At 40.8% G+C, this 10,735-nt stretch overlaps 1 protein-coding gene across 1 annotated transcript in view; it reads right to left on the bottom strand.

Moving 5' to 3' along the window:
- Positions 1 to 4,934: 4,934 nt before the first annotated feature.
- LOC311142989 (delta-sarcoglycan-like) overlaps positions 4,935 to 10,735 on the bottom strand; it is a gene marked incomplete at its 5' end in the record, with an annotated part of 67,504 nt that continues 61,703 nt past the window's right edge. Inside the window, 2 exons of the mRNA XM_084178775.1 lie at positions 4,935 to 5,183; positions 6,756 to 6,879. Of these exons, the coding sequence (XP_084034901.1) occupies positions 5,004 to 5,183; positions 6,756 to 6,879 (304 nt within the window). The 3' untranslated portion in view covers positions 4,935 to 5,003. The remainder of the gene's footprint in view (positions 5,184 to 6,755; positions 6,880 to 10,735) is intronic.

Consider the following 10,735-nt stretch of genomic DNA (forward strand, 5'->3'; position numbering starts at 1 on the left):
GGAGTATCTGTCCATAGGACCACTTTAAGCCGTACACTCCACAGAGCTGGGCTTTACAGAGGAGTGGCCAGAAAAAAGCCATTGCTTAAATATTTTTTTGGGGGGTTTTGCCAAAAGGCATGTGGGAGACTCCCCAAACATATGGAAGAAGGTACCCTGGTCAGATGAGACTAACATTTAGCTTTTTGGCCATCAAGGAAAACGCTATGTCTGGCGCAAACCCAACACCTCTCATCACCCCGAGAACACCTTCCCCACAGTGAAGCATGGTGGTGGCAGCATCATGCTGTGGGGATGTTTTGCATCAGCAGGGACTGGGAAACTGGTCAGAATTGAAGGAATGATGGATGGCGCTAAATACAGGGAAATTCTTGAGGGAAACCTGTTTCAGTCTTCCAGAGATTTGAGACTGGGACGGAGGTTCAGCTTCCAGCAGGACAATGACCCTAAGCATACTGCTAAAGCAACACTTGTGTGGTTTAAGGGGAAATATGGTTAATAGTTATGCACGCTCAAGTTTTCTGTTTGTTTGTCTTATTTATTGTTTGTTTCACAAAGAAATATATTTTGCATCTTCAAAGTGGTAGGCATGTTGTGTAAATCAAATGATACAACCCCCCAAAAAATCAATTTTAATTCCAGGTTGTAAGGCAACAAAATAGGAAAAATGCCAAGGGGGGTGAATACTTTCGCAAGCCATTGTCACCCTGGGATATAGTTTTATTTTTCAGCTGGATAATTACACACATTTTAATGCAAAAGTCACACCAGAATGGCTTTCCAAGTGGTGTTGAGTTTTCCTGAGTGTTCCAGTATCAGTCCTGACTTAAATATGCTTGAAAATCAGAGACAAGGTTTGAATAACGCTGTTCATCAATGATTCCCAACCACATTTACTGAGCTTGAGCCATTTTGACAAAAACAATGGATATAAATTGCCCTAAGAATTGTGCAAAGTTGGTAGAATCTTATTCAAAGTGATTCACGGCTTTAATGGCTGCTAAAGATGCTTCCACCAAGTTTTAACTCTGAGGTGTAAAGACATATGCAATCAATGTTTTCTATTCATTTGGAAAATGTTCTATAATTTTTCTTTCACTTTGAAAATGTGAAGTAGGTTGTGTATGTAGACCAGTAGGAAAACAAATCCATTGTAATCCTTTTTTAGATAAAAATTGAAGGCAACAAAATGTGACAACTGTGAAAGGGATGTGGCACTGTATATACAGTATGTGTGTGTCTCATAACTTTTCGATGGTGCCAAACATCTGAAATATAAGAATGCTGTAGTTTAGTGCAACTGATCTGCTTTTCAGACAATAATAAGTGTATAAAACAGACAAAATGAAATGCAATGTGCCTGGGGAAATGGTTCAGTCATCTTGCTATTTAGTTTATTATATACTCTGAACAATACTCAGTGGCATTTTACAGTGTGCACATCGGAAATCTAAATAAATAAAATGCTTTTATGTGGAGAAAAAAAGTATATTTATATAATTTTACAGAGCCGATATAAAACGTAACATCTGTTAAATATACAGTAGCACAATGCTCCACAACATTGACAGAGTTGTAAAAACCCTGTGGTAAAAACCCTCCTGAAGACTGTATTGCTTTCTTCAGCATGGATGATGAGCTAATAACAAGTGGTCGAAGATGAGGCAAACAGCCCCATTCAAATGGAGTAAAAATTGAGGATGTTGATGCCAGGCATAGTGGACTTTAGGACATCCATTTGCTCTCTAATGAACATGAACACAGACACTGTTCACTTCAGATCGCTTCAAGAGGATTGCAGTGTATGGGAGCTAAGGACAAGACAAGTACTCAACGAGTACCGTACAAGATTTCTATGTGTTAAGTCATAGTAGGGGCCCCTCCACTTTTTGGTTTGTGTGTCTGTAACTCTGAGCATCATTAAATAAGTAAAGCCAAATACACAGTCGATAAAAGACAACAACAAAAAACTCTTAGTAGAACAAATTCCACACCACACACGCAAGGAATGCAAAGACCTCACCCCCAACTGCAAAACAAAATGGGCACGCGTTCGGTTTATTGTTGATCTCAGTGTGTGAGAAGTTCACACAAAGAAGATGGCCAAAATAAAGAAAAAGCAATAGAATTTCTCCCAACAGGCAAACATGGTTTACTAAACATGCTTACCTGTAGAATATCAAGATGTTTACTTATTCAATCTTTTTTAAATTTTATTTGAAAAACACATGATATTATAAAAGCTTTTATTGAGAAAAATAGCAGATTTTTCATTTCATGAGGTTGTGCCCTTGACACACTCAGATGTGATTATGTGTATTTACAGATAAACGGTATAAAAAGTTATATTTCAAAAACAAAAACCATGTGTTTACCAATATGTCAGCCCTGATCTTCTTGTCAAAGGCATTAAACCGCTGAAAAGAGATGACAGGAGAAGAAGAGAGAGAGGGTGTGGATGCATGCAGTTGGGTGAGTCAGAGATATATTTGCATTCCCATCCTCTACACACAAAAAGGATTGAACCGAAAGGAAGAATATAATGTTAACAAAAGAAAGTCTGTGTGATGTGCTTCTCCTTGCCACAAGTGCATTGATATAAGGCACAGGCACAGTTTCCCCTCTTTGAACAGAGTAGGTCAGTCCCAGTACGAGGAATTGGTAGGGTGACCACCTGTGAAGACCATCACCATGCAATGTTTACTACTACTACTAATGTTCTCTTAGTGGTGTGGGTTTAAAATCTTTGCTGCTTTTCATTTCTTTATGATTCTAAAAAGTCAACATTGACATGAATTGACATGATATGAAAGTGAAACCAAGCCTGCCACGTTGACAGTCAAAATCATTCACAAAAGAAAACACTATTGGCACACTCTTCATAATTCAAAAGTTACAATATCTGATTTTTTTTAATCATAGAACAAAATAGCAATAGCCTTCTATCACTACATGTGTGGTAGGTGGCTTGAAGCAGAGATGGGGAAATGGCAGGATATTGCAGAGTTTCTAATGTGGGTGATCACCCTAGTGATTCTAGTACTGAAATTGTCTTCAGGACATCGAACAGAACATTGTCACTCCGAGTGTCTCTTTGTAAATCTCAGGAGGATCCCTCTCAGTTCCTGTCAAAGGCTGTTAGGAGGAACAGACCCCCTAAGTGTCAGTGTATATGCATGATTGCGTGTGTTTCTGTGTATGTGTAGATGTGTGTTTTTCTACGTGTTGCAGTGTGTGCATTTGTGTATACTGTATGTGTTTCAGTGCATGTGTGTGTTTCAGTATAAATGTGGATGTTTGTTTCAGTGCGTTTGTGTTTTGATATGTATGTATGTACAGTGGGGAGAACAAGTATTTGATACACTGCCGATTTTGCAGGTTTTCCTACTTACAAAGCATGTAGAGGTCTGTAATTTTTTATCATAGGTACACTTCAACTGTGAGAGACGGAATCTAAAACAAAAATCCAGAAAATCACATTGTATGATTTTTAAGTAATTATTTTGCATTTTATTGCATGACATAAGTATTTGATACATCAGAAAAGCAGAACTTAATATTTGGTACAGAAACCTTTGTTTGCAATTACAGAGATCATACGTTTCCTGTAGGTCTTGACCAGGTTTGCACACACTGCAGCAGGGATTTTGGCCCACTCCTCCATACAGACCTTCTCCAGATCCATCAGGTTTCAGGGCTGTCAATGGGCAATACGGACTTTTAGCTCCCTTCAAAGATTTTCTATTGGGTTCAGGTCTGGAGACTGGCTAGGCCACTCCAGGACCTTGAGATGCTTCTTACGGAGCCACTCCTTACTTGCCCTGGCTTAGTGTTTCGGGTTGTTGTCATGCTGGAAGACCCAGCCACGACCCATCTTCAATGCTCTTACTGAGGGAAGGAGGTTGTTGGCCAAGATCTCGCGATACATGGCCCCATCCATCCTCCCCTCAATACGGTGCAGTCGTCCTGTCCCCAAAGAATGATGTTTCCACCTCCATGCTTCACGGTTGGGACGGTGTTCTTGGGATTGTACTCATCCTTCTTCTTCCTCCAAACACGGCGAGTGGAGTTTAGACCAAGAAGCTCTATTTTTGTCTCATCAGACCACATGACCTTCTCCCATTCCTCCTCTGGATCAACCAGATGGTCATTGGCAAACTTCAGACGGGCCTGGACATGCGCTGGCTTGAGCAGGGGGACCTTGCGTGCGCTGCAGGATTTTAATCCATGATGGCGTAGTGTGTTACTAATGGTTTTCTTTGAGACTGTGGTCCCAGCTCTCTTCAGGTCATTGACCAGGTCCTGCCGTGTAGTTCTGGGCTGATCCCTCACCTTCCTCATGATCATTGATGCCCCACGAGGTGAGATCTTGCAGGAGCCCCAGACCGAGGGTGATTGACCATCATCTTGAACTTCTTCCATTTTCTAATAATTGCACCAACAGTTGTTGCCTTCTCACCAAGCTGCTTGCCTATTGTCCTGTAGCCCTTCCCAGCCTTGTGCAGGTCTACAATTTTATCCCTGATGTCCTTATACAGCTCTCTGGTCTTGGCCATTGTGGAGAGGTTGGAGTCTGTTTGATTGAGTGTGTGGACAGGTGTATTTTATACAGTTAACGAGTTCAAACAGGTGCAGTTAATACAGGTAATGAGTGGAGAGCAGGAGGGCTTCTTAAAGAAAAACTAACAGGTCTGTGAGAGCCGGAATTCTTAGTGGTTGGTAGGTGATCAAATACTTATGTCATGCAATAAAATACAAATTAATTACTTAAAAATCATACAATGTGATTTTCTGGATTTTTGTTTTAGATTCCGTCTCTCACAGTTGAAGTGTACCTATGATAAAAATTACAGACCTTTACATGCTTTGTAAGTAGGAAAACCTGCAAAATCGGCAGTGTATAAAATACTTGTTCTCCCCACTGTATGTATGTATGTATGTATGTATATACTGTATGTGTGTGTGTGTGTGTTTCAGTGTGTGTGCGTGTGCATGTGTGTGTTCTAGAGGCAGACATTGTTGCTGATCTGGCAGGTGGAGCCTGTCCCGGCCTGTGAGAGGAAGAGTTTCCCGTTGGGACAGACACACACCTCATAGACAGTCTGTCTGGTAGTGGTTCCCGAGGGAGAGGCCTTGCCCTCAGGCAGACGCAGCAGCCTGATCCTCCGCGCGTCCAGAGTGATCTGACCACAGGGAGACAACGGGTTAAATGAAGACAGAGTCATGTTATTTATTTATGTATAGATGTGGTAAAGAGGTCAATCGGACTAGACCAAAACAATGGAATTACCATGGAAATGCGTGGGGGAAAGGACTGTGGGGGAAAGATCCCGAGTCTCCTCATTGCTCCCAAACAAAATGACTCTACATTTAGGCTATTATTTCTATGTGTATTTCACAATATGTTGAGGAAAAAGTCTGAGTATAATGCTTGTATGGATGTCAACCCCAACACATGTTCATGTCATCGTTACCAATCAACTGATTACAGTTAAAAACGACTTTGACTAACCATCTTATATACGAACAGGAGTTAGCATAACCACGGGAAGTAGGGGTGCTGCAGCACACCCTGAAAAATCTGAATTAAAAAACGATCTTAATAAAAAAATTATTTTTCACAAAAGGAGTGCACTGGGCCTTTACTAGTCCTGTATTAGCGGACCGATATAGCTGCCAGACAAAGCCGTTTATGGCATTAACCTCTTAACGGCCACACACCCAACTCATCTCTGAACGCTGAATTATTTACTCCTTTATGATTTAAGATTGACAAATACATACCCAGCGTTTAAGGTACCAATCAATTCCAACAATCACTTTTCACTTAACTCTGACATTATCATTTGAATTGGTACAGTATCACTTCTCTCTCGCCCAACTTTACTATTCCACCCACCCAGACGTTCAGTCTAAATCCCATCTCTCTAACCTCCTCTCCCCCTCGCCCTCCCGGGACTCTTAAGGGCTTGTATTTCCCTAGCCGGGAGAGGATCTGCTCTAAATATAAAAGGTAAAAGGAGTCATTACCAGGCGCCTCAGGGAAACATTCCTATCAAATGACCTGTAACACTTTTAAGCAGGGAGTCTCAGCTGACTTCTCCACACATCTGCTGTTGAGATAATCTCTGCAGTGAGAGAGTAGCCAGGGGCCGGGAATGGGCAGGTCTCTAATAGATAAACCTCACCATTAATTGCGGTTGGAAGTGCCAAGGGGCTCCTAGAGAGCGAGAGGTGTCTGTGAAGTGTCTGTCCGCGAGTCAGGCAGGTGACAAATGGACAGTTGGAAGGCAACTCAAATGGAGTGTGAGAGCAGGGGTGCAGTTATATGAGGAAGATAGCAAAGCACAAAATGTTTGATATAAGCCACATCAAGTCCATAAAATTGAGAGGGGCCTCTGTTTATGTGTTGAATCAACTAGTCCCATGATTCTGTTAAACTTGTCTGATAAAACTTTGGAAGAATAACCCAAGGGCTACAATAGGACTAGTGAAGTTTTACCCTCATCAACATTCACTTCAGATCATAACATCGACAGACAGATATACAGATGTAGAGTGTACACAGTTTAAAAACTCTTAATGCAGCATTCCTTCCTTCCTGACTTACTTCCTTCATGAGATCAGTGATGAACTAATCTGACATAACTTGAAAAAATAAAAGCTATGGGGTGAAATCCTTTAGATCATTGACTAATTTAACAGAGGAGTAAGAAAAGATGCAAAGATAAAAGTTGAGAGAATGGGCCCCCTACCTCTCCGTCTTTGGACTCCAGGCGTAAGTCACTTCTACACGTGGCCTGGATGTCCCCTGCCTCTGCTAGGATCTGGATTCCTTTAGGGGCCTCCATGTACAGAGACCGCGTGGGAGACTCCAGGCTGGAAGAGAGAGAAGAGACAATTCCATCAATGAATGAAAGAATACAGAGGAACAATCTGAAGAACCATTGCCCTGGGGTAGAGATGATTTATTAGGGTTTCACAGCGAAGCTATTGTTATTGTTAGATTTAAAAAAATCTTGACATGGTCAAATAACTCAAGCGTAGATTGGTAACTGTTTTTCTAATTTGGCACACAGAAACTAGAGGCCATGAGTAACTTGGTGAAAAAGAATGGTACTGATTGGCCTATAGGTGGTGCTGTTATAAGCAGTCTCACTTAAACCCTCATATCCACCTTCAAATAACACCAAATGTATGGTACATCTGTTAACTTAGTTTGAGAAAAGCTAAGGGATTTGTTAAGAGATGGCTGAGTTATTGATCAATCAGAAAATCTGATTTTACGTGTCCATTTAAATCCTTTGTAAATCCACTTCACAATGGCCTATCAAATGTTAATTTTTTTGGTTAATTAAAGACATTACCATGATGAAGTCTGGCATTGGCATATCTTAAAAAAAAGGAAACTATTAACAATTCACTTTTTGACTATGTAATACTAATGCTTAAAATAATTTTCAAAAAAGCATATTTTCATGGACTAAAAGTAGTAGTCCCTAAAGACTTTGAGAAAATAATGTTGATGCATTCAAAGATGGCCACACTATACCAGTAGATGCATATTAGCACATACGCAAATATGCTAAAGTATGCAAAAAATATTTTGCCGGGGCTGGACATCTGTTTTTGGGAGATGCTGGGTTATCACATATCCAGTTGCGAAATTTCCTTTTGTAGGATACCCGGAGGCAAAGTCATTGGGCTTGTTCCAATGACAAAACATGATGGATAGTTTATCTCGCCTAGGATCTGAAACCAGTAGTAACCACCAACTTCAATGACAGTTAACTTAAAATTCAAAGACAAATCCTACATACCCACACCCCAATAACATTGTTGCAGATGAGGGCTTGCTACCTAGCTACAGTGTTTGAGTCATCTCAGGTGTTTTCTTGTAAAACAGCTCAGCTAGCTAGGACAATTCACTGAGTGTACAAAACATTAGGAACACTGGCTCTTTCCATGACATAGACTGACCAGGTGAATCCAGGTGAAAGCTATGATCCCTTATTGATGTCACCTGTTAAATGGTGGTCCTCTGTAGCTCAGCTGGTAGAGCACGGCGCTTGTAACGCCAAGGTAGTGGGTTCGATCCCTGGGACCACCCATACACAAAAATGTATGCACGCATGACTGTAAGTCGCTTTGGATAAAAGCGTCTGCTAAATGGCATATTATTATTTAAATCCACTGAAATCAGTGTAGATGAAGGGAAGGAGACAGGTTAAAGAAATATGTATAAGCCTTGAGACAATTGAGACATGGATTGTGTATGTGTGCCATTCGTGTGAATGGGCAAGACAAAATATTTAAGTGCCTTTGAATAGGGTAAGTGCCAGGCGCACCGATTTGAGTGTGTCAAGAACTGCAACGCTGCTAGGTTTTTCACGCTCAACAGTTTCCCATGTGTATCAAGAATGGTCCACCAGCCAAAGGACATCCAGCCAACTTGACACAACTGTGGGAAGCATTGGAGTCAACATGGGCCAGCATCCCTGTGGAACGCTTTCGACACCTTGTAGAGTCCATGCCCCAACAAATTGAGGCTGTTCTGAAGGCAAAAGGTGTTCCTAATATTTTTTACACTCAGTGTGTATGTCCTTAGAAGCTGTGTGAATATAAAGTCACTGCAACCTAAGATGGCTGCACCAGACCAGTTGGTGGCACTATAGATGTCATTGGCACCATAGGATACTAGAGCAATAACTATTGATCAAGTGGAATTTTTCTCATGCAAATGAATGTTAGATTTAAATCATGCAAACAAACAATGTGAAATATTGTGATTAGTATATCTGTATAATCACATATTGTTGCCCTATTACATAGTGAAAAGTGGATATTATATTCAGTAAAATGAGAAACCAGAAGTCCTGCCGCTTGCGCAGTCAGCGTATTACAGCTGTGAGAGTGTATTGAAGTATTCTGGAATGTATTTGGAATGTACCAACTGAGATTTAAATCAACATGGTAATGCTTTCACTGATTGCACATAAATAAGATAGTTCCTACATGATAGAGTGCTTGCTTTGTTATCCAACTGATCTTGTGTCCTTTCTGTCATTCTGTCCACCCTGTTCATTGCTGCAGCAAGTGACTACAACACACAGCAAGTGACTAAAACACACTAAAGGTAAATTCAGTAAATTGAGATTTCCCAAAATGATTTCTGCCTGCTGCCATATTTATCAGTGGTTCATACATAGGGCCTCCATTGTGTAATAATTTGCTTTCCATGTCTATCTATTGGGGGAGTGTTGTTATCACTGTCAGTGATAGGAGATATGAACCAGAGTGTGGAACAGAGACAGGGAGACACCAGACAGTGATCTGGGATAAGAGGTTGTGGCTGTGACTGCAGTAGCAGAGCCTCCAGTTAATTTCCCTCTCTCTGTCTTCTCTGGCCCCTGCCAGCCTCAGCCGCCGCCCAACAAAGGAAATTAAGTATCGATCACATGACCAACAAAAAACAAGCAGAATTTATATTCAAATAACTAGCTGTCATCTTTATTAATATCGAATGGGTTTGTTTTGCCTTTACAGGATGAATTCTAGATGAAAGATCTTGAATCATATCAGATTTCCATTACATATTGCTGTGATATTACTTGACAATATTCTAGTATTGTATTATGATATTATATATCATATTATTATATTTTAGAATATTACTGCCATTTCAATTGTTCACATTTGGAAAATGAGGACATGAAAAGGCAACAAAGGAGCCTGGGTTATAATTATAATCACACAATGGCCACCGACGGCTGTGCCACACTGGGAAATCATAAAATGCTTATAAGATTAAGCAGTCTGAACGTAGGCAGAAATTCAAAATAGGCTACATATCCAGCCACTAAGACACAAACCTAAAATACACTTCAAGTGTTAAATGAGAGGCTATTTAACTGTTATCACACTGCAATCTTTCGATCTCATCTCAAGCCCCTGAGAGAGACAAAGTTGAACACACTGAGATGAAAAGAGATGAAGAGTGCATGTGCACAGTGAGAGGCACACAGAAGAGTGGGGAATAGGACTCCACAGCATGTATACTTATTTTATTATGTTTAAAATCAAGGAGATGGTCACTATCTCAGGATGTCATTGGAAATATTGAACAACCAGGGAGCGTGCATGTGGACATAATGCTTTGGACATAATGCCCACTCTTATAGAGTAAACATAGTGCTAAGTGTGTCTGCTAAAACATAGATGAGCAGACTAACGCTGTGATGGTACACCATGTCCTCTCAGAGGTGATCAACACAACAGGACAACACTTTATTTGGAGTGTAGGAAGATGAGAAACAGCTTACTATCTCTACTGTAAAGATAAAGGAGAAAACATCGTCATCATGTCATGTGTAGTTATCATGTTGTGATCGGAAAAGAGTCAAACAACAACAACTATACAATCATTGATTAGATTTACAATAAAGGAATGTAAAAAAGTATTTATTGGTTTGAAAATCCAAACAGTCACTCCCATTAATCTTAGCCCAAAGTACTCTTCCTCTTTGAAAAGCGTGTGATTGTGAGCCTCAGCCTGGCTATCTATCTGTATTCAGGGTTGGGCTGTGCTGTGTGTCTCAGATGCCGCTGGAGGGAAAATAAAACAGATTATAAGACACAACGTTACAGCAACAGCATCCCCCCCCCCCCCCCCCCCCCCCCCCCCCCCCCCCCGCTGTGCATCACCCGTAAAACAGGAAGATAGGGTGTCATTTGC

This window comes from Coregonus lavaretus, assembly GCF_964263955.1.
Source record: "Coregonus lavaretus genome assembly, chromosome: 15".
Lineage (NCBI taxonomy): Eukaryota > Metazoa > Chordata > Actinopteri > Salmoniformes > Salmonidae > Coregonus > Coregonus lavaretus.